Genomic DNA, 25,183 nt, shown 5'->3' with positions numbered 1-25,183 from the left:
CTGTCGTATGGTATTGTGTATTTCATGAAAATAGGCCTCTAAGTGTGTCATCATTCATAGAAACACACTTGATATGGCTTGCATCATAGACAGACACAATGGTAACCCTTTTTCTCAACTCTTTAGTGTAATCCTAGGTATCTTTTCAAAGTAGAGAATATGACTCATCAAAAGTAACTGAATTGAACTGATAATGGAATCAACTCATTGGTAGGAATAACTTAATGACATTCATGGATTACTTTCATTCAGATAATGCTGATGATGAATAGGTAATCTTCCAATTATTAGCTTATATCTTGAATGGTGAAGTGGTTCACCAAGCCTGGTGAGGTGCTTGGGATGAGTCCTAAAACAGATTAGTAAATGCACTCTATTTTACCATCTCTGATTCATTCATTATCATATTTTTCCTCACCCAAAAAGCATCATCATTATCAGAGAATGTATGGTCTGATTTCTTAATTCTGTTAAGTGAGCACAGGCTCTGCATCAGAAAATTTAGACTGGAAATACATAGCTGAATATTTCTAATGCAAAGAAAATGACTTAATTAATCAATTGAAAATTATAATCAATTAAAATCTGTATGTCTCACCAGAAAACACTATTTTCTAATCTTACATTAAGAACTTAACATTTAAAGGCAAACATTTGTTGCGTGGGTTAGAAAGATAAGAAAATAATGAAGAAAATGGTACAAATAGATGACAATGCTGCCAAAGACAAATGTATGTCATACAAAGCTCTATGTAAAAAGCAGTGCATAAAATTACTAAAGAACAATGTAAGTGAGAAGAGCTGCAAATCATTTCAGTCTCCAGGAAGGGGGTAAATGATACAGTAGTCACTAATTAGTTGAAAAACTAAGGTATGAAGTGACAAGGGAAGGTAAAGGGGAGCTTCAAAAAGCTGAAAAATTTACATGCTTAATAAACTACATAAAGAGGCACTTGTATCATATCTCAAAGAGGAACTTAAAATATTTACCTCTGAGCAGAGACAGGCAGCGCAAGTTTGGAAGAGTAGTCGAAGACAGGTAGCTCAAGTTTGGAAGAATAGTCTACTATGCTATGGATAGATGTGTAGCTAGTACAACAGCTTGTTTGAGTTAGTATAGATTAATATCCCACCACAGAGAGGAGATACTGAGCAGCACATTGAAAAGTAGATGTAAAAATAGGAAGTTCGATTAGCTATTGGACAAAGTCCTTTGTCAGACGTAGAAATACATACACATACTCACATATACATAACTGATACAGACATGGATGTTGTCATCTCTGAGTTCTGAGCCATGGCTGTGGTGAGAAATGATGTCAGTTGGAGATGCAGAATAGGTGCAGGATGGAGAGGGAGAGGGATAGGAGGGTAAGAGTGGAGGAAAATGGATTACTGTGGGAGTGTTCAGATGTGTGAAGCCTCAGTTTGGCTGTGGCCATTCATGTTGACAGACAATTTTTTAATGGCGATGATCACCTAGAATGCTGTGTAGTGGTTGCAGCTATGTTGATAGACTGCATTGTTACTTACTCAGGTGGCCGAGCCTTTGATGAGCTAGGAAATTCCTTGACAGAACTGGAGTAGGTGAGAGCAAGAGAATGTATGAGGCATGTCTTGCATCTGGCTCTCTTACAGGGATAGGGGCGATTGAAAATGAAGTTGGGAGCAGAGGTGGAGAGACAGTACATGGAGGGGAAAGGATATGGCATACCATATTTCCTCGAATCCAGGCCGCACTTTCTTTACAGTTTTTGTAATCCAAAAACCACCTGTGGCTTAGAATCGAGTGCAAAGTAAGCGGAAGTTCTGAAAAATGTTGGTAGATGTTGCCACATCTAACTTCTGCCGTCAAATATATGTAGCACAACACAGGTATGCTTTGCTGGCACAAAGATAAATACTGGTGCCAAAACCTCTGCGTCAGTAAATAAATTAAAAGAAAAGGTAGAAGAATGTAAACATTATGCCATGTATTCTTTTGTGTTTGCTACTATCTCATTAAAACCCTGTCTGCCTAATAAACTACGAAACTAGAGTGAGAAAACAGCTAATGTGGAAGAATATACATATCATGTCATGTTTATATTCATATTATTCATATGCTGAATAGTGATACAGTCTGAAATGAAGCACGACAACTGACTAGATTTTTAAATCTAAGATGACTCTAATTTCTGTGCAGAATGTAATGTACTAAAGGGGCATCTGCAAAGATTTTCAAAAGGAGAAAAATTTTCGCTAAACTGTCATTCAGAAGATCTTCTTTCATACGCAGTTTATGATTTGGTCCTTGCTGATCAGTATCAAACAAAGCAGCAGTGTAAGTAACAACAAATAGCAGTCTCTTGCCATTGTTTCGCTTATGAGACAATTCCTCTCTTTTTTTAATTGTAAGCCGCGGTAGCGCACACAAAAGCAAGCCACGCCGCGAGCGGAAACACTCATGATCAGAATGCGACAATCAATGCTTGACACAGTACAATAATGCATTTTCAGCTTAGAATGATGTAAACCCCTATAATAAAGACAACGGCACTTATCAGATCAAAGCAAAATAAGCAATTGATTCAAACCAGACGAAGCACGCGAAAAAGTAAGGCTACGCGAATAAATATGGATAGATGCCTGAGACACAGCAATGCTGCTTGGTAAAGCTTAACTGTTAAGCTTACGACTCGAACCAAACTACTGTAGCTGTATCTTCATCTATTTGACCTCAGTTGTTTTTCACGTTACAATGGACCAACTTTGTTTCGATTTGGAGGGGTGGCCTAAAACTTTTCTCTCACCTTGAATTTTGAGTCTCAAATTTCAGGAGCGGCTTAGACTCAGGAAAATTTGTTTTCCTTGATGTCGAGTCTCATTTTTCAGGTGCGGCTTAGATTGGAGTGCGACTTAGATTCGAGTAAATATGGTAGGTTGGGTAAATGTTGGAATACCACTGTGAAGGAGGTGGAGAGGATATTTCTCATATCTGGGCTTGATGAGAGGCAGTTGAAACTCTGGTAGAGAACGTGATTCATTTGCTCCAGTTCTGGATGGTACTGAGTTGTGAGAAGGGCGCTTCTTTGCAGCTGATCAGTGGATAGGTGGCTAATTTGGATGACTGTGTAGCCAATGTGTAGAACATAAGTCTGCGAAGACCTCAGCAACACCCTTGACATACAGGGAAAGAGACTGCTAGTCACAGCAGATGTGATGACCGTATGTGGCTAAGTTGTATATAAGGGATTTCTTTGTGTGTGGATGGCAGCTATTGGAAAGGAGATATCATTGGTGGTTGGTATGTTTTATTTGGACAGAAGTACTCATTTAGCCATCCCTGAACTGGAGGTAGACATTGAGTAAATGGCATGTTGGTCTGAGGAGGACTAGTAGAAGTGAAATGTGGAGGAGGTGTTGAGGTTTTGAAGGAATGTGGTTTTGAAGGAATGTTTTGAAGGAATGGAATGGGTATCTTTACTGTTGGTCCTAATCATGCTATCACCAACATACTTCCTCCAAAAGTCAAATCATTGTGGTGCACAAAAATACCTGGAGCCCATCCAAGATCATCTTGCGGACATTTATTTAAGGAACTATGCGTAGTCACAGCACCTTCACAAGACATCTATTCACTTATTTGTTATTAATAACCCATCTCAGTTCAAAAATAATAACAAATCATATGTACAAGGAAGAAGGAAGGATGACCCTCACTATTCTGTGTTAAAGCTGACTTTGGCACTGAAAGGGGTGAATTGTGCTACCACAAAAGTCTTTGGTTATTTACTAAATAGCATTAAAAGTCTGACAGATAACCAACCAGCATTTAAAAACAAACTAAAAGAATTTTTGAATGACAACTCCTTCTGCTCAATAGATGAATTTTGAGATATGAAGTAGTAATTGTAAAAAAAAGTAAATAAATAAATATGTTGTGTAAAGAAACCTTATGTCAAACTGACATGTTCCACGTCATTATGAAATGTCGTATTCATGATCTATGGAACAAGTATTGATGCAATGTAATGATGATCTTTTAATTTACACTGTTATACATCAACGTTTTCCCCACTGCGTAATCCCGCCTCTAATGGCAATACCACATATCATGCAATATATTTCCCATTGTTAGTCTAAATGAGAGGCAATTGCGACAAATTAGTCTGTGTTTTTTCTTTTTAGTTTCTTTAGAAAATATGAAGAAAATGTTTTCATTCAGGAGCTCAATTTATTGCTAATAAGTTTAAAAATACATATATTTCAATAATTTTCTTAATTTCCTTTACTTGTATTTACTAATTAGAACATGTGATTTGGATTTCCAGCCATTTATCAGATGTTTTAATATTTACTTACAGATAGCAAATTTTCATAACACTATTGGAGATCGAATGATACCTTCACAAAGGCCAATGATGTTGGTGGCAGCACGGGAACTGGAGCGACTTGTTCAAGAACAAGGCGATGTCACATGGGGAGACAGTCAAACTATAGAAGGCTATTTGTCTCGTCTTCAAGCTGCTGTTGAACGTCTTTCACGAGAGAACAGCATTCTTGCTGCTTATCACTGCAATCTTCGGAATAAGGTCTATTCTGTTTTTTAATGGTTTCTATCTCTGCATATTTGCTGTTTACATAAGCCAGTTTGAGACAAAACAATATTTTTTGTGGAATATATTCATTGAACATTAGTGAAGATTAAAACTGTGCGGTAGACTAGGTATTTAACCTGGATGCAAATGTTCAACTCATCTCCACGGAAGAATAAGATCATCCTTCTCACACTGAGGCTGTGCTGAAGGCCTCTGTATGCCGAAATGACAGAGTGCTATTCTCATAGCTTAATGAGAAAGCCTGTGTGAAGTTCGGAAAGAACATAGGAGCATGTGCCAAGTCAGATGTTTGACTTGGTCCTTAACCCTTTCCACCCTGATAGAAAACGTCTTAAAACGTTGTCTGATATGTACCAATTACCATACATTATTACATGTAGAATCAGGTAAAAATACTGAAAAAATTCGCATAGTGATAGTTTATTCAAGAAGTCACCAGTATTATTGTGCTACTCAAAATTCAAACATGTATAAAACGCAAGTAGCATTTCATGAAAGTGTCTAGACACCTTACACACCTTAAGTGAAAGATTCTCAGTCTAAAATGATGCAGTAATTTCCTTAAACTAATGAAATGTAGGAAAACAGAATGCATTTATCTCGGTAAAGCATGCCTTTGTCTTGTTGTTGAAGTTTTAAATGATCTGTTGCGTTCAGATGGTCACAGCTTGAAATAAAACAGCTGCCAAACGGAAGCTGGGAGCTCGCACCATTGCTGCAGTCTAGAGTGATGCAGAAAAGCGATGTAGCTGAAACACGAAAAATTTGTAATCGAACCCGCACGATTGTGCAGATCTGAGTGGAAAGGGTTAAGGCATGTCTTGATGATAAATTGATAATTTCTTGATACCTTAGGATGTGTTCTATTAACTGACCCCTTCTTCTGGTTAAGTTCTGGTACACATTACTTTTCTGCACAACTCAATTAAATATTTCCTCATTAGTGAGTAGAAAAATCCTCAAAGTTGTGAAATTCAGTTCTTTTTATTTAACTGATGACTACTTTTGGGTATCAGGACCTGTTCTCAAATGATCCAAACAGAAAAAAGGCCTATTTCCTGTTAGCATGCACAGCATATTAATGTTGTACATACTTGCATCTAAGTCAAGTTTTCCAGTAACCATTGGTAGGACAAACGTACAACTCAATACAAATTGTAATTTTCCCATTTGATTGTTTGCTCATTAAAGTCTCTACACTGATGACTGTACAGTTATGGAACTTATGTAGTGGTACTGCTAGGCTTTCTGTAAAGTTTTCTGTTGTTTGTCTTGCGATCAATTGCAGGTTCTGAATGTAAGTTTGTCCTCACCTTTCATTCTGAATCTTGCCCAACAATCTCACATGCAGTTTCAGTTTGTTATCTCAATGAATTCAGTGAATTTTATTGTTTTACCAACTTCGGCAAATGCAGCATCTCCATCATTTCCCATTAGCCTGTTCTTTTGACAGCTACTTAAATTTTCCCCTAAAATCTCACTGCTGTCAATGTCAGGTTTTTATTAGTCTTCTGTATTTAGCATTACATGAACTCCACTATTTTTTAGAAGCGCTTCAAAGCTGGCAATTAGTTACAAATCCTTTGGGAGTTAATCACTAGGATTTTTTACTCTTGGGTGCAGGGGGGGGGGGGGGGGGGTGTATTTCTTTCGATCTTGATCTGATGCTACCAGGTCTCATAGAGATATTGTTATCTGAATTGGAGGGATAGTCACCTAATCTGAACTATGTTCAAAATCAGCTATCTGAGTAGCAGGCTCTATGTATAATGCACACCTGACGTATTTGTGGGGAACCTACAATTCTTAACCATACAGTGCAAGTCCAGGAAGTCACAGAAAAGCTTACCAGAAAACCTTATAAGTGTCTGGCTCAGTCTTTTGCTTGACTCAAAGTCAGGGGGTTACAATCAGTTCTTAAAACAATGCTGCAGATTTTGAGGTTTGTTGAAACTCTGTGAGGAAGGCTGGTCTTCTCATCCTTCCCTGAAAGTTGCTGGAATGATCTTAGAATGACCTTATAGCCCAGTTGACAGGCATAATTTGTTCAGATGTGCATCACTATCACCAGATGGTTTCATGCTGTTTTCTCAGTGGCTTCCAACATCCCTGCGCTGTTAGAACTGCGCTCATGCAGTTGGTTGTAACAGACTAATCATACATGCGAAGGCTGTTGTTTGAGAGGTACTTCATTAGGTACATTCGCAGTCATCAGGTACATTCGCAGTCTAAAGATGACCCTCTTGCTGCAGAAGGTAATGCTTATTAGTGGCTTCATTTGTGAAGTGGTTTTGCAATTGTGATGATCATAGAAAAATGTGGGACTACCTTTCAGAAAAACGCACATAACTTTTTTTCCAAGGCATACTTTTTTTTATTGAGTGCTGTACTTCTTGGCATAGAACTGCTAACATTACACACAAGGTATTACACAATATGTCACTTGTATAAATCAATACCTTTTCACTCTTGAATAATCGTGATGTCGAACACAGTTTATCAGGTAGTCAATCCCAACATTTAAGAAAAATTCTCAGAAAGAGTAACAATGTAGCTTATAATTATACAGGACTATACTCTACAGGGTATCTAGCTCTACCACTGACACACAACTCACAGTCAAGTGAATGAGTAGTGATATATGCTGTTTGCCCTGTAGAAGGCACAGGATCTACAGGAGAAGATAGTATCTGTGGTACACGATTCTTGGGAGCCTTCCCAACACACATTTACAGCAGCTTCCTGTCATTTGACAGTAGTCAGGGCAATTTATATTTGCTAACAAATGTCAACTAACTCATCCTATGCCTGAAAACAGCATTCACATTGAGGTTAAAGTTTTTCTGGTGCATTGTCTTACAGAACAGAAGATAATAACTTCAAAATTAGCTTCCTGATTATCTTTTAAAATAGTACACAAAATGAGATTTCTGTTAGGGAACAGATGAATCTAAGATAAAACTTACTAATTTATTGAAATTTTTGGTGTTGTAGATGCTTAAAAACTTGAAACTAGTGTTCATTCAATAAATGCTGACAATGTCGAAAGGGAAAACTAAATGTAACACTATATGCTAGTTATAATACACTGATCAGGCAGAACATTATTGCCACCAACCAACTGTCAATATAAAGCTGTCCAGGTCACAGCAGCATCATCTGGCAAGGAATGACTGCTAGTCAGACACACACATGGTGTATGCAGTATCAGAGTGAATGCTGTCCGAGTGTAGAATGCGGAATTCGAAAACTGCATGTCATTTTGGGTGTTTGAGGAGTACTGTGGTGAGTGTCTTCAACACGTAGTGAAACAAAAGTGAAACAATATTGAGACAATATGTAGGACATTCAGTCCAGTTGTCAATCATGTGATTATAGCCACAACATGGTTTGGGACAACATTATCTCATTTTCAAGTGCTAAAAAAAGGAAACCAGATAAAACTGTCGTCTTTATACTGACAGAAATATAAAGATTACATAAGTCCTGAGTTATAACCTACCCCCTTTTCTTTTTTTTTTTTTTCTGTGACCATGGGACTAGTCATGACTTAAAAACAAGCTGCATATGTGTGTGTGTCCCCACTCAAACCATAAAACGTAAAACATCCAAAGCCAATGCCTCCACCATTCACGAAGTACAGTTGCAGATAAAGCTGCTGCCATCACCTGCCAACAATGATATTTACTTAAAGCCTAATGCTCAGCGTCAACAGTACTACTTTCTGCCATAAAATCTTTTAGAATTGGCTGTCTGGTCCTAGCCCATTCTAGCGTACAATAATTTACACTGCAATCTGAATAAAATATCATGCATGAATCCTGTGCCACTTGTGAAATATGTTGGTGGCAGCTTGTTAAGGAAGATATTGCTGAAGTGTGCCCAGAAATGACCTTTAGACACTTCCGTATTCTCATTTAAAACACCGATGCACTCCTCTTTCAGGGCACAATAAATCTGTACCTAGGGTCACACAGGCTAGAATCAGACAGGCATTTCTCAGATTTTATGACAGAAAGTAATATTGTTTTGTACTAGGATCAGACAGGAATTTCTCAAAGATTGTATGACAGAAAATAGTATTGTTTTGTGTATAATTTCTACTAGCCTTCTTGTACGACAATTAAATTGGGGCAATTCTCCTGGGTTTTTCTTTGTAAAGGAACATTTGAAAATGGAGTTAACCATTTCAGTTTTTGCTTTGCTACCCTCAGTATCAGTTCCTGTCTCATTCACTAGGTAGTGGACACTAACTTTGGTGCCAATAACAGCGTCTACATATGACAATAATTTCTTTGAGTTCTGTGAAAGATCACTTGACAGTACTGTGTTACGGTAGTCATTGAAGGCATCATGCATTGCTCTCTTGGTTCTTGGGGATGTATGATAATTTAAGTGAGAATAGTACTGTTAAAATTGTATAAAGCACAAATGTTGACAACAGTTGGTGCAATAGCACAAAATAAATTTTTTATGGCGCAGTGTACAAAAACACACATTATATGACAATGTATCCATGAGTTTTGGTACAGTCACAAGGAAAAACACATTTAAATTTTATATTAACTTTTTGTATCCAAGTTTTTGAGATGAGTTTATCTGTTGCACCTTTTACACTAGCATGCCAAAGACGAACATTCCAGTGTCCAGTGTCAGTACATCTCATGGAAAAGATGTAAGATATGGAGCACAACAAAGCAACATATTTCACATGAGGTGACCAACAGTTCCTCTTAGTTAAATGGTCATATTCTCTTTTTATTTTTATTTCTCAGTGTATCTATCTGTCTTTCACACTGATCATTCAGTTTCATTAAACAATGTACTATTTGATTTTTTTTGTTTCATTCATAAACTGAATAGACAATTGAACCACTTAGGCATAGATAACAAAGGTTTTGTTTGACACATTGTACACCAGGAAACTCAGTGTAAACCATTGATCCAGTTGTGATGAAACTTTGGTGAGTTGTTCTCCGCACACTTATGAAGGTTCATATCCCCTAAAAAGGAGTACATCTACATCTACATAGATACCCTTCAAGCCACCATAAGGTGTGTGGCAGAGGGTACCCCATACCACTACTTGTCATTTCCCCTTCTGCTCCACTCGCAAATAGAGCAAGGGAAAAACGACTGTACACTTCCGTATGAGCCCTAATCTCCCGTATCTTATGTTCGTGGTCCTTATGCATGACATATGTTGGCAGGAGCAAAATTGTTCGACAGTCAGCTTCTAATGCTGGTTGTCTAAATTTTCTTTGTAGTATTTCCCAAAAAGAACGCCGCCTTCCCTCCATTTGAGTTCCCGAAGAATCTCCGTAGTTTTGTTCAAACCACCTGGTAAACATTGAGATTCATGAGAAACCAACATATGAGGCATACCTTTTGTTTTATGACTTCTTTACTACTAAAGCTATTTGCAACACATTTTGCAATGTTGCGGCAAAACTTTCAAATCAGTCGTTCAAGAACTTTCCGAGATTTGCTGTTAAGAACAAGTGAATGGAAATTTAAATGTTCCTAACCACATACCAGTGGTTCCAACATACATGCCATTTGAGTTCAAATGCAATTTCCATTCTGACTCACATTTGCAATGACCATGAAGGCACAGGGACAACCACTACAATTGACATACTAAATTTGGAAAATCCATGCTTCTCACATGAACAACTGTATATAGTGTGGGAAACCATCTGACTTATTTGTGTGCATCAGATGGAAAAACCAAAACTGTTGTGTATCCAAAAACTCGCCAATAAATAGATTATGAAATAATTTTTTTTTTTGCTTCCCACAGTATTGCAAGACATACTGGGTACATCTAGTTCAATATGAAAATAATGATAATTCCCTAATGTTTTAGGGAATAGATCTATCTAGATTATTTGAAAGCAGTATTATGATTACTTGTGAAGGCTATAGATATTTTATTCTAAGTAATTAATGTCCATGAACTGTACATTTATTCCCAGGCATAATTTCACATGCCAAATTAAATGGCTCACTAGAAAGTGCCACTTGACAACAGAAACAAAATGTTATGTAGCAGCTATCACCTAACAATAATTTTAATGTATGTAACAATTATTTTAAGACAAATTCACCAGATGTTAAGAGCGTGTCCTTTAAATCTGACCTGTAATTCAAATAAAATAGTGACTAATGCAACAAATTAACTACTCCAGAAAGTTTTTGATTTTTTGTTTCTTGTGGTTGAAAAACCATTTAGTTTGAAGTTTGATCAATGCTTAATGTTATCACTCTTTGCCCAAAGAGCCCACCTAGGTTCGTTGAAAACAGTATTATAATTTATTGTGGTGGCAGTATCAGTTTTTTCTAAACAGTTAATGTCTGTAAACTGTGGCCTTATTCCCTTGCAGAAGTTCCCATTACAAATTGATTTACGCAACCAGAACTGTCACATGCCAACAGAAACATAAAAAGGACCTTACAACTGTCACCTAGCCATAATTTTATTGCAAATGTATCAGATGAGAAGGAGATGTATTGCCCTTAAAATAAAATTGTGACTAACACAGATAATCCACTTTTCCACAGAGGTGACATTTTCTTTTCTTGTGATTTTGTTTAAATTATTATAAATGTTAAACTAATATTATAGTCTATACTGAAGTGCAAAGTGATATACCTCCAGGCCTTTCTTGGTCGTAGATAAGTATGCTGCCACTTCTTTAGTGAGGAACAAACAGCGGTCTCGAATGATAAATACTTTTCTGCAATAGGCTGACATCCATTTTTAAGATACAATGTGGCATGTAATGTTAATGTATTAGGAAGCTTTGTATCTTTGAGTGAGCTCCATTGAATCCCAGAGCATTAGTCATAAAAGATTCATTTTTGGGTTTTAGTCTATCACTACTTTCCAAAAATACATACATAAGGTAAGATCTTTGACCAAAGCAATGTGTAATAGAAAATATCTGGTTGGGAGGGGGAGTGTGTCTGTTGTTACCTAATGGTAACTTATGTGTCATGTTGCAGGTTCTTGCACTGATGGAATCAGATTCCCTGCGGTATCAACACAAGATGAAGGAAATTTTGAGGGATATACGTGATATATTTGATCAAGTGGATAAACAGGTTAGTCATTGTACATATTTTTAAGACACTCACTTGCACACACACACACATCTAATTAACAATCTTAGTTCGAAGTATACTCCAATTCCTAGTGGCTAGTGCTGCCTCATTACCTAGAAAATTTGTTCTTGTGTGATTGTGGGAAAAAATAGTCTGCTACACTAGTTCAAAATGACATTTTCCAATGACTACTTTTGATGGATACTTTTCAAGAAAGAATTTGAGGACCGAACGAGCTGGCGCAGTGGTTAGCACACTGGATTCGCATTTGGGAGGATGACGGTTCAAACCCACGTCCGACCGTCCTGATTTAGTTTCTCCATGATTTCTCTAAATCACTTCAGGCAAATGCTGGGGTGTTTCCATTGGATGGGCATGACTGACTTCCTCCCCCACCCTTCTCTAATCTCATGGGATCAGTGACCTCGCTATTTGGTCCCCTCCCCTGAATCACCCAATTAAAGAATTTGAGAAGATCAAACATTGAAGAATATTGTCATTATCGGTTATGTATCACGTACAATCTGTAAAACTGAAGTCAGTTTGAATAATAATGACACTAGATGAATTTAAACACTGTGTCAAACTAAAAATCAATTGTAGGCAGGATAAAATGTATGGTAGATTACGGAAAAATGGAAGATGAATACAAAGTGAAACTTCTTGTACAAAGGAAAAGAGAAAGTCAGACGATAGAGAAGATTTCGAAATGCAACAGAGACAATAACAAACGTAATTGTTGGGTTCAAATTAATGACGATGTAAATAAAACAGAAAGAAACTTCCACATGGGAAAAATATATTAAAAACAAAGATTCCAAGACTTACCAAGCGGGAAAGCGCCGGCAGACAGGCACATGAACAAAACACACAAACACACACACAGAATTACAAGCTTTCGCAACTGGCAGTTGCTTCGTCAGGAAAGAGGGAAGGAGAGGGAAAAATGAAAGGATGTGGGTTTTAAGGGAGAGGGTAAGGAGTCATTCCAATCCCGGGAGCGGAAAGACTTCCCTTAGGGGAAAAAAAGGACAGGTGTACACTCGCACACACACACACATATCCCATGTGTGTGTGTGTGCGAGTGTACACCTGTCCTTTTTTTCCCCTAAGGGAAGTCTTTCCGCTCCCGGGATTGGAATGACTCCTTACCCTCTCCCTTAAAACCCACATCCTTTCATTTTTCCCTCTCCTTCCCTCTTTCCTGACGAAGCAACTGCCAGTTGCGAAAGCTTGTAATTCTGTGTGTGTGTTTGTGTGTTTTGTTCATGTGCCTGTCTGCCGGCGCTTTCCCGCTTGGTAAGTCTTGGAATCTTTGTTTTTAATATATTTTTCCCATGTGGAAGTTTCTTTCTGTTTTATTATAAAAATCAATTGTTATAGACAGTGCCAGAATATAAATATAGTATTACTGGATATGTATATGTAAACTGAAACTTTCTCAGAAGGTCTTATTGGATATATGAAAACTCTTATAGACAGTGTATAGATAATACTGTCACCAATTCCCTATTGAGGCAGCTTGTCATTTGGCTTAAAAAGAACAAGTGCAAATAAAGGTTTTCAGAAATTACTGCAAATAATTGTAGAGTGTAACATATTGGAAATATATTTTGCACGTCTGCTTATAGGTCATTAAATTTTGTCAAATAGTTTCTTGGTGCTGTGCTCTGTTATAGATAAATTTTGCAGTTTTTTCTTTTTTTAATATCAAATAGAGTTTAGTTTAGTCATTTTGTGGCATACTTCACTGTATGTAATATTACAACTACAATGTGCTTTGGCAAAAATTGCATTTGCATACGTAAAATGAGAAATAAATAGAAGCACATGTTTTTATATTCACAACAGAAATAAATAAAAGTACATTTTATCTTACCAATTAAACTGAAACATTTTATCTTCATAACATAAATAAAAATACCTCATTTTCATATTCAGGACTTTGTTTACACTTTTATTTATGTTTTATTATTTTAACTTTGTGGTACTGATTGCATCTTGTATTTTATTTAAGTGTGAAGTTATATTTTCAGTTCCACTATTCTTACACGAAGGACAACTTTACAAATCTAAGAATTTGTTTGTTCTATCATAACGTTTGTCTGTTAGGAATGGTTTTAGTTTCCTTTTGAAAAAGTGTACATTATTGATCTCCTTATTTATATTGATGGGAAACTTATTGTGTTTCTTTACCAGTGTGGCAGAGCCTTGGTAAAAATATATATGTATATTTTTTTGTTGTGTCATGGTTGTGAATGTCACAGTTTGTCTGAGAAATTGTCCTATTGTTGGCTACCAACACTTGTATTCAGAATGTCTCTCCTCCTAAAAGTCATCAGGCATATTTCCTCTGGTGTTTTAACCAATATTTGTAATTTCGTTTTCACATTGTGTAGTGATAGTGTGCCCAAATAAACACTACTCATTGCATCTTTCATACGATGCACAATTTTGATGGAAAGTGCCGGTTTGTTTCCAGTTACAAACAAAATTATTTTGAAAGCTGGATTTTACATGCCCATTTGATAGTGTGATATTCATTTTATCGATATGTATTTACAGGATCAGTAAAACATGAAGAATAACCAGTACTCCATCTGTGACAGCACTGCCCTGTACTGCGCTGACTGCTACCACCAAACATGCAGTGCTACTAAGTTGCTGATGGACTTCTGTTTATTCTTTGTATTTTACTGTCCTTGGTAATACATATAGATAAAATGAATATCCCACTGTAGTAATTTTGGACCAATCTATTGAATGCACATTTAAAATACCACCTTAAAAATAATTTTGTCTTTAACAGGAAACAAACCAATACTTGTTGTTGACACTGGGCTTCGCATGAAAGATGTGAAAAGCACTATTTGTTTGGGCTGATTCCAGGTACACAATGCAAAAATGAACTTGCGAATATTTGCTGAAACACAAGAGAAAATGTACCTGATGATCCTTAAGAGAGACGCCCTATCTTGTCCTATAATGTGAATATCCTGAGAGATATGAAGACACACTTGCAGCATGTTCTTTTAGTAACTTTACATATTAATCTAATTTTTTGTTTTTGGAGTTTCAAAACATTCTCATTTCCTCTAACATATCCTCAGACTATAACACTATATCATAGTACAGACTAGAAATAAGCAAAAAATGACAGTTGCATTATTTTTCTGTAAAAAAAAAGTGAGAAATAGCTTTCTGTGCAAAACATGGCTAAATGTGTAGAACAGCTTATTATTTTTCTCATTTTGTCTCAACTGATTGCCCATCCAGATGCCTAGCAAGTTCGACTGTGTATTTTCATTACTTTTCTGAATGTTAATACCATTTCAGGAACTTTATGTTTGTTATCTGGAATAGCACGATATTAGTTTTTGAAGGAAAAAGTGATTATTAGTCTTTTTACTGTGAACCATTTGTATACTTGGGACTGTATTCTCTTGGCTACAACCTGCTTTACGTATTTGGGAATTTTGAAGAGAAAATTTGTATCATCAGCATACATCACTATTTTTGCACTGTTATTAATTGTATTTGACAGATCATTAATGTAGAGCGAAAGAAAAATCAGTGTAACAAGAACTGAGTCCTAGGCATTTCCATACTTGTCCCCATTCTGAATTTATTGTTACCCTTGATCTGCTAGGACAACTATTTGTTTTCTCTGAGGCCATAGTGTGGAACATATTTTTACACAATCAAAGGACCTAGCGTGCTAACAAAACATTCCCACTGGATACCTTGTGAAATTTGACTCATCTAAAATTTCATTAGTGAGACTGCGTATGGCTCTTTCTGTGGAAATCTCTTTACAAAAGATAATCTGCGAAGGTTCAGTAATTCATTTTCTGCAATGTGTTTATAAAACCTGTCATAAACTATTCTCCCAAACACTTTTGAAAACATTGGCAGCAGAGAGATGGGCTTGTAGTTGGGTGTTAGACGTCTTTCTCCACTTTTGTGATTTGCCATCATCTATCAGGAAATATGCCAGTTTTCACTGGCAAGTTACACAAATAGCACAATGTGTGACTTATTAAATGTAGAGAGGATTTTAAAATTGTACTTGATATACCTCAAAACCCTGAGGACTGGGTACGTTTTACTAATTTTATGATTTTTACATGATTATTTTTAGTAGTTGCACTTTTGAAATGAAGTGCATTCTTTGTTACATGTTGCAGGGGATCAGACACATCTATGGCTTGTACGAGAGACTGGTTATTGTGGTATTCTCTTTTTCCCAACTGCAGTGAGAAAAAAAATCATTGAATTCTGAAACGGTCACTTTCTGATTGCACTATAGAGGACTTTGATTTCCCTACTTGTTCTAATTTTGTGTTCCTATTTGTCTCATTTTTTGTGATGTTCCATATAGTTTTTACATTATTTTTGCCAAGCACTATTTCCTTTCCTGTGGGTTTGGTTTGATTTTAATCTCTCTTTGGGGCAAGCAGGCTGCAGAGATTTGGAGGAAAGAGCTTATGAATGAAGTGATTTTCTCATTCAGTGCCTGCCTAGTAATACTTCTCCTGTTGTTTTCATTGTAAAGTATTTCTAAATATAGTGTTAGATTCAGTATTTAATGTTCTGACATTTTTAACTTGGATGTGATCACTTGCTGCTCTCCTGCTCTCTGTTTATTTACTTCATTGTAACAAGTGGATTTCAGGTACAGATTATCAGAAATGTTCTTTCTGAGCCAATCTACATTTGTTCAGAATGCAATCATAGGGAATAAGTTGAAAGTGAACAATTTTGGTTTGGACTGTTAATGGCTACTATTACTTGGAATTAAATTAGTGTTAAAATCTCCACAGAATATAATCTTACTGTTTTTTCTATAAAGTTCTATAGGAATTGTTTCTAGCTAGGAAATGAGCTTTGAAATGTTTACTGCGGGTGCTCTGTAAACTGTTATAATTATGAGGGACAGAGTTTGCAGAACTGATTTTACAGCACAGCATTCAGTATGTTGTTTAAAGAAGTATTGAATTAAATCTGACCTGTGACAGCAGAGTGTTGTTGGTCATAACTGCTGCCAAGTACCAGGACATTTTTCTGTTGTCTTATCCACTTCCTTGTCTTGCCATTTGTTGAAAGTCTTACCAGGTTGTAACAGATCTTCATTTTTACTTTGCTCATTTTCAAGGTCCTTCTAGTTGCTCGAATGTTTGCATATTGGTATTTATAGCTGACTATTACTTTTAGATCACTTCCTCCCATAACTGTTGTTCATTTTATTATCACGTACAATAGGTAGCTTAAGTTTTCTATCCTCTTGTCAGTATCGACGTGTTTCCATCTTTAAAATTTGATATTTTCAACATTTTTGAGTTGTAGGATTTCTTGCACTTACAAGTATCACCATCTTAATACTTTTGTTTGACAGAAGTATCAAATTTTGCACAAACAAATAATGCTCTGTGCTACACATCAAGCACTGAACTCCATTACTGACTGTTTTTCAAAACCTTTCAGTAATTATAGAGGAATTAATGCACTTTTTTCATTTAATTTACCTATTAATCTTATACAACACATCATATTTATATTTTAATACATCAGTTTGCTCTAATAATCCATGATGATTTCATTCATGCAGTTGTGATAGTTACGTTTTATCCACAAATCTGTTTAAACAGTATTTTTATCACAGCCATAGTTGTTAATTCATGTGGGCATTCACAAAACTACAGTGGGACTTTGATTTTATGTTCTACAATTTTATATTTTTCATGGTTCGATACTACAAATTTGAAACCCCAGTGACGTTTGATGTGACTGAATAAGTTACGAATGGCACAAAAAACCAGATGATTCACACCATGGGTTGTGACGGAGTTAAGGGAATATTGTAGGCTGTTGTGAAGAGGGGAGACTTGAGAGAGGAAATACTGATGTAATCCATGATCATCATTGGCAGTACAGCTTGCTATGATTAGCTGCACTACACAATTATGTTACAACTACTGCTAGGTTGCTGCAGCAATGGGAAAATGGGACAGTTGGCATGGTGTGTTTCAGACTGAGCCAATACATGACAAAGGAGCCCAGCTGCCACCTTCTCTTGTGCCACTTATAACTCAGTCTCATATTTTTGCATGTATTTTAACACCATTGATTGTCAACCTTTTAAATTCAAACACTGAGTCTCGAAGAATATGCTCAGTCAGAATCAAGGAAACGTCATCCATTTTTGGCTAGTGAACTCTTGTTGGCTGGTGACTTGTTATGTCGCCCAATAGCCAGCACAGCCACCACACTATGCTAACAAATGTAAAATGAGCTTGCCTGCTGGATGTGTGGAGAGGGGGAGCGCGGGTAGGGGTGAAAGCATTTTGCAAAGTGATGAAAATATTCTTTTTGTGCAGATCATGTGCTATGCAAGAGAAGTCATGCACAAATAGAACAACAGTTTTGTGGTAGCACATTTTAAAGACTTTTGTGTTCAAATCTGACACTGTACAGTTGCAACAACTACATACACTACTCATGTGTATACTTTGCACCACACACTGTAGATCGTAAAGATTGGCAGCAGTGATAGAAGGCATGAAGCAAAACTGTAGCGCCTGAGCTTACTTTTAAATTTACTTTATACACAGTGTACAGGAAAATCACTGAGCTGACTTAAGCTTTTGTGAATTGTGGAAGTAAACCCATTTCTTCACATCTGTGTTTCTCTCATCAAGAGAAGAAAACTACACACACATCACATGGATGAAATTCTATAACAGGGCCACCAGTGTACTTATGTGTTTTGTGCAGGAGCTTTGTCAGCGCTTGCCATGAGGTATGATGTGAACAAAAGAAGGTGTGCCAGCTGTTTGCGTTCTGCAACACAGTCAGTGAGGAAGCAGCAGACAGATGATGTGTTTGGAAGTAATACATTCAGAAGGAAAGAGTGAAAGATTGCTGTAAACAAGTATTCTTAATTGAATTGCTCCTTGCTTTATTCACAATTGTTTAAACTTTGATAGTATCTGCAAACTGAGGACAGTGTTGCAACCTGTGATATATTCATAAAATCAGTGAAATATTACTCTGCTTTTTGTTGCTGCACTATTGATCTGTGTGAGCACATTTATTTATTTATTTTACCTAAATGTATCAATGTTTTTTTAATTAAATCATGGGAGGAGGTAGGTGGATCAATGTTTTTAATCAAATCGTGGGAGAAAGTAGGTGGATAAATGTTTTTAATTAGATCATGGGAGAAGGTAAGTGGATCAATGTTTATTAATACATCAAAAGTGCAGCTCTATTATAAATAAACATTGATGCCTTCTCCCATGATTTAACTAGAAAAACATTGATCCACTTAATCAGTTCACTCGCACAGTTTGATTGCATATTCTTTTCACCACTATATTTGATACATTTTCATGTCTCTGCAATTAATCCACAAGACATGCACAAATGTCAGTCCACTTTATAGCACTTGCTGCCATAATCACAAAACCTTGAAACTCACTAATACACAAAAAAACAGCAAACAAGATAATGGTTTCAATTTGGGTGATAGAGATACATTGCCTCTCTTCTCACCTCTCATTGATTATGTCAAAGAATCATCCCATTGGATACGATTGCTTCTCTTCTCACCTCTCATTGATTGTGTCGAAGAATCATCCCATTGGATACGTGAAACTGACATATTGACAAACTGTGAGCAGTAAATAAACATCCCCTAACTGCTGCTGGCCCTGAACTAGACTTTAATCCCCAAAATGTTGTATTATGACACCTTTCACTTCACTGTTTTTAGTTTAATTCACCATGTTCATCAATTTTTGCTTTTTTTGGGTGAGCATAAAGAAAAGAACTCCCAAAATTGCTGTTTTGATGTATAATTTGTAGTTGTACATGTTTGAAAATAGTTTGACTACCTTGTACCCAGACATCAGTTTCAGTTTATAGATGAGTTTATACTTGCTGTTACAAATCTGTGATTTGTTAAGATCGATGCAATTAATTACCTCAAATTATTGTATAAACATAGCCTTATACATTTAATTTCCTTTGCTTATACAGATTTTGCAATGTATTGCAGTGGATTATGATTTTTAATCATATATGCCAATTACATATGGTTTTGCTCATATTTTGGAAGTTTTACCGTTTTCCTTGATTCTGCATTTTTCTCAATTTTGCATTTTTGAGTCTGGATCTCACAAAAATGTAAAATAGGTGTTTCACTGTATAGTGAGATACAGCTTCATGTAGCATACCTCATATATCTATGGTGACTCATTATTTACAATAGCAAAATTTTGAATGTATGTATTTCTGTGCCATAAACTGATGGTTAGCAAACACTCTAATCAGTTCCACACACTTTCTTTTGCCATCTACTAGTTGAGATTGTTTGTCATGGTCTCTCACCAGTAAAACAAGCCTGTGGTACTTTGTGTTGCACTTGTTAACATATGCTTAGTTTTCACTATTATAATTACCTGACATTGATTACGCAAACTTGAACAGGTGACAAAATTTTTGCATAGATAAGGGGACAGATGCTTACAAGATTAACTGTGTTGTTTGTCAGAGTTAACATTCAGGTTCTACGGAGAACTTTGAATTACCATGATTAACATGTGTCTCACACTAAGAATGACTGGTCAGTCTACTTCAGAAATAGAAGTCTAAATATTGCTTCACATTTTGTCGAGTATAATGATATGAACTGTGTCTCCAACTTAGCATGGGGCTGGGTTGAATCCTCACCACGTAATGAACTTTCCCTTATTTACCTTCTATCCTTGCATTCAATGAATTTCTTTGTGCTCTTATTCCTCACACATGCCCTTCATAGCCACAACCTTCTCTTCTTCATTCTGATCAACCTGTTTTAGGTTGATTATAATAGAGGGAAACATATATCTAAAAATAAAGATGATGTGACTTACCAAATGAAAGCACTGGCAGGTTGATAGACACACAAGCATACACACAAAATTCAAGCTTTTGCAACCAACGGTTGCTTCATCAGGAAAGAGGGAAGGAGAGGTAAAGACGAAAGGATGTGGGTTTTAAGGGAGAGGGTAAGGAGTCATTCCAATCCTGGGAATGAAAAGACTTACCTTAGGGGGAGAAAAGGACAGGTATACACTCGCACGCACACACACACACACACACACACACACACACACACACACACACACACACACACACACACACACATTCATATCATCCGCACATAGACAGACACAAGCAGACATTTGTAAAGGCCACATCATCTTTGTTTTTAGATATATTTTAGGTTGATACGACATATATGTCACTTGTTAAATTGATCATTTATACTGTTAAGTATTCTTAATTTCCATTTCAAAACTATCACTTTGTTGCTTCATTTTTTTCTGATGCTCTGGACCTCATAATCTGGGATATTTTTGCTTTCCAGCTGATAACCTGTACAAGAAGTTCTCCTTTTTTTCTGTCTAGAAAAAGTATTAGGTCGCAGTTCATTACATATTTCATGTTCTTGTTGTCCTCATGCTCATTGATGTAGCATTGGTGACAAAGAATGTTTTGACTGTTTCTGTTCAGTTTTTTGCTGATCTAGTATCTGAATATTGCATGTTGGATTCGAAATGGAATGTTGTTATTGTGGCTGTTAATGTGTAATCCATGCTAGTTCAGAGTAGTGAACTATATCTTAATTTGAACAGACAGACTACAGATAGTGCAACACAGACATCAATGCCAGCAGGGTGTATGGGGCACATGGGTTTACCCATGCAAAAATTTGTGGCAGTATGTAAACCAGTAAATCGAGATTCAGGAGAAGAAAAGGATGCTTCTATTCTCATACACTTTAATTTCATCTGGCTGCCTTCATTTCATCTCATTTTTACAGTGGTACTGTTTCTATTTTTTACCTTCAGAAGTATTAAATCATGTGTCCTACATGAACATTTCTGGGTCAAGACTAGATGTTGAAAACCAAGGAATTCTGCTACATGAGAAAGTAACCAGAGATGCAAGCATTTGGCTACAATATTACTTTGTTTCAGGAAAAATGTTCTTTATGCTTTAAAAAAAAGGGGGGGGATACATACCAGAGAGAGGGAGACTAATTGTGATTTAAGCAGCAAGATGGAGAGGATAATTGACAAATCAGATAGAAGTAAAAAATAAACTGATGCATAAGTTTATATGAAACAAAAATTATCGTAGAGAAAGGAAAGAATCAGAAAGGTGTAAGTGATCTTAAGGAAGAACTGAGGAAGTAAAGCTAAAAGAATGAATTGCCAGTGTCAGTGCAAAGTCAGTAAAAAGAACAAGGAATAAGTAGCAAAGTTGTGGCTAGACAGGTGGACTGAAACAACTACATGCTATTTAGCAAGCAAATGAGGTGTAAAGCTACTTTTTTGGGGATGAGAAATCAGTATCTAGTGTATGGTGACATGAATATAAAAGTCATAGCTAGTGTGTTTTGCAGTAGCTCTTACCAGTGTACAGGACAAGGTTACAGAGGAATATGATCCTTATGACAAGGAAGAGTGTTGAGTTGAAGCACAGAACTGAGTCAGCTTGGTAATTCTACTTAAGTACCAGACTGCTAGGATAATTATGAGAATTCAAGTACATGGTGAAACTGGTATTGTATTCATGAAACCATGTACATGCAAATCTCATGATTCCCGTAGAGTGGATGTGAGTAGTCAAGATGTGAATAAAGTCCTTTCTTCAATTACACTTTATACTGTTCCTGAATTGCTTTGTTTTCTATTGCATTGTAATAATTTACTAATTTCAGAATTTTGTTCTCAAGAAAGTTTCATATCTCATTTCAATCAGTGTGTAACAGATAGTCAAAATGGGTTAATTTCATTCTTCTATGAGATAGACAAAGTGTGGATAGCAAAAATTAGTGGGTTTGCATCTTTTTCTCTCTTAAACCTTTCAGCATATGATTTTCTAGTGATGATAAAGCACGTAGTTATCAGCAGACAGAATAAGAGTTTTGTATATGTGAATGAAATGATTATATGCCATGTCCAATGTTCAAATAAAGCAAAGAAGTTGACATAAAGTAATTCTCTCTGTCTTGGTCAGTTTGTACTAATTCACTTACAGAAAATTACAAGAAGCGGGTTTCCTGAGTTATCTTTATTCTTTGTCTCCATTTATCTATTTTTCTTCCGAATTCCTCACACTGAACACATATATGTAGAACATAGCAAGTAAGTATAACTTAAGGATTAGTTCAGTAAGTTATTCACATGGAATTATGGAAGAAACTTTCCAAGCCTGTATATTTTCCAGTAATGAATCGCCATCCTTGTCATTACTTTCAATATGGCATATCTAAATCCCAGACTTATTTCCTTCCCCATTCTAGCCAAAACTGCACTGAAGCCAAAAGCTAGTAAAACTTTCAATCTTGTGTATGTGCCCGTCAAGAACTCAACACTTCCACTAATGTAAGAGTTGTTACCTTCACTCCTCAGTTCCTCAGTTTCTTGCATTCTACCAGAACTATATATTGTAAAATCATCTTCCAAAAATATGAAATGTTTTTACCTCTTTTCTTTGATCACTAATTAACTTCGTACACTTCTGTTGCTGAGTACCATTTTTTATGTATGTAAATACTATTCATAGTTAAATGACAGTACTTGTCATATGCAAAAATACTAATAGTTAGAGAGCCTAATAGTACTGAAATCCAAGACACAATTTATTTCACAGTATTTTTTTACATAGCTCTGACTGAATTGCTCCAGTTTTTAGATTGTTTATTATGCACTGCTTGCTGTTAGAATAGTTCCTCCTTCTGGCTGTTGTATTACATATTTTGAATTTAAGAAAAATAAATTGATTTATCAATTTTTGTTTTTGCAGAAATTTGTCAATATGAAATCATGGCGCTTACATTGGGATTACCAGCTATATAAGGCTATTGAATATCATTATCAGTTAGGTTTGGAGACTCTGAATGATCACTTGAGTGAAATCAGTATTGAACTTATTTTCAGGTAATGTAGTTTATTCACAATATACATATTTTGTTATTTGTTAAAAATGAACACTGGGAAACTAATGAACTTACATGATAAGAAATAATATTTATGTGATACAAGTGATTCCTCTGTGGTACAGCACTTTCTAGAAAATGAAAATGAGACAAAGGCTTCAAAAGTTTAAATGAAACAACATGGAAATTGTTCCTAAGATCAGTACTCAGATTCTCAAACTATTATTTTTTTAAAATAAAGATTTTGTAAGTAATTCCACTTCCTCAAAAATTAACAAGTGAATACTTCTGGTTATATACCTCAGGTGTTATTGTCTTGATATAAGAAAGTGGAAATCTTGGCAGGTGGTAAAAAATATACTCCTCATGGATAGGTTTTACTTGATATAAACAATATAAAGAAAAGAATAGACTGCTACTCGTTGTAAAGATATCACATTAAGTTGCAGGCAACACAACAAAAAGACTGTTACAAACAATACATTGCAACCTGGATTTTTGATTGTTTGATTTATTACTCGATATGATTTGCTTAGTGGCTTTTCTATGAAAAAAAAATCAGTTTTTATTCATATTGATGTTGTTTGTTTATGTTTTATTGGTAAGTTTCTAAGCTGTAGTGGCACTACCCAGTATTTGAGGTAAAAGTATTAAATCTTTAGTGTAAGTGAGTGAAAATAATATGGAGGTCTCTGTGGAGTATTGTAGTGACAGCACTGCCTGTCAGCTACTCATGTTGGCATGTAGGGCACAATAACAGATGCGCAAGTGAGTTGCAAAATGATGATAGCTGAGAGGAGCGGTAAACTACCCCATGCAGCAAAGAACAATGTAGCCAAGAGTTATTGCCACCACTCTCCAGCAAGTCTATTTTTTATGGGTGACGTGACTAGACACAGGTTTTAGAGGAACAATGGGCAGTAACAGAGTATAAATGTGGCTGAATTTGAGGACCGGATGTAATTTGATTCTGGGACTTGATAGTTGCTGAGTAGTCACACCAAGACGCTTGAGCACTGCCAAACCATGAGACAACTGTGCAGAGCCAGCAGCAACCTCCACCTCGAGACCAGGCTGTGTCTTTGCTGCCAAATTGGGCCCTTCACAAAACTTGGTACTACAGCCCCACTGGCCTGCTATCTGTACCTGCTGCCTCTGACGCTGAGGCCCAGGGAGGAACTTGGTGTTACAGTGCCAGCTGCCCTCCACTGCCTGTTCGAGGGGCACGAGTGGAGACCCACACACAGCTGCCTCTGCCACTGTGGAGCAAAGAGCAGCGGGCCTGCTGCCTGGCATGTCACTCTGACAGAAAGCACCTGTGTTGCAATTGGCCACGGCCTTGCCTTCCCTGCCAGCCCATAGTCCTGATGCAAGCTTTGTGGAGTGCCTTCCTAGTTGCTGATGCCAGGTGCACCATCTGGACTCATAAGGAGAGTCATGCCTGTCTCATGTGGAACTGAAGATATAGTGAAGTTATACTGTT

General features: G+C 36.5%; 1 protein-coding gene across 1 annotated transcript in view; it reads left to right on the top strand.

The window, feature by feature from the left end:
* Window positions 1-25,183, top strand: part of LOC126328907 (cytoplasmic dynein 2 heavy chain 1) — a 906,666-nt gene that overhangs the window by 242,481 nt on the left and 639,002 nt on the right. The window contains exons 14-16 of the mRNA XM_049996078.1: window positions 4,347-4,574; window positions 11,610-11,708; window positions 23,568-23,701. Of these exons, the coding sequence (XP_049852035.1) occupies window positions 4,347-4,574; window positions 11,610-11,708; window positions 23,568-23,701 (461 nt within the window). The remainder of the gene's footprint in view (window positions 1-4,346; window positions 4,575-11,609; window positions 11,709-23,567; window positions 23,702-25,183) is intronic.

The sequence above is a fragment of the Schistocerca gregaria genome, chromosome 2 (genome assembly GCF_023897955.1).
Source record: "Schistocerca gregaria isolate iqSchGreg1 chromosome 2, iqSchGreg1.2, whole genome shotgun sequence".
Taxonomy (NCBI): domain Eukaryota; kingdom Metazoa; phylum Arthropoda; class Insecta; order Orthoptera; family Acrididae; genus Schistocerca; species Schistocerca gregaria.
The sequence above is the reverse complement of the archived record's forward strand: the minus strand, read 5'-3'. Positions and strand labels throughout refer to the sequence as shown.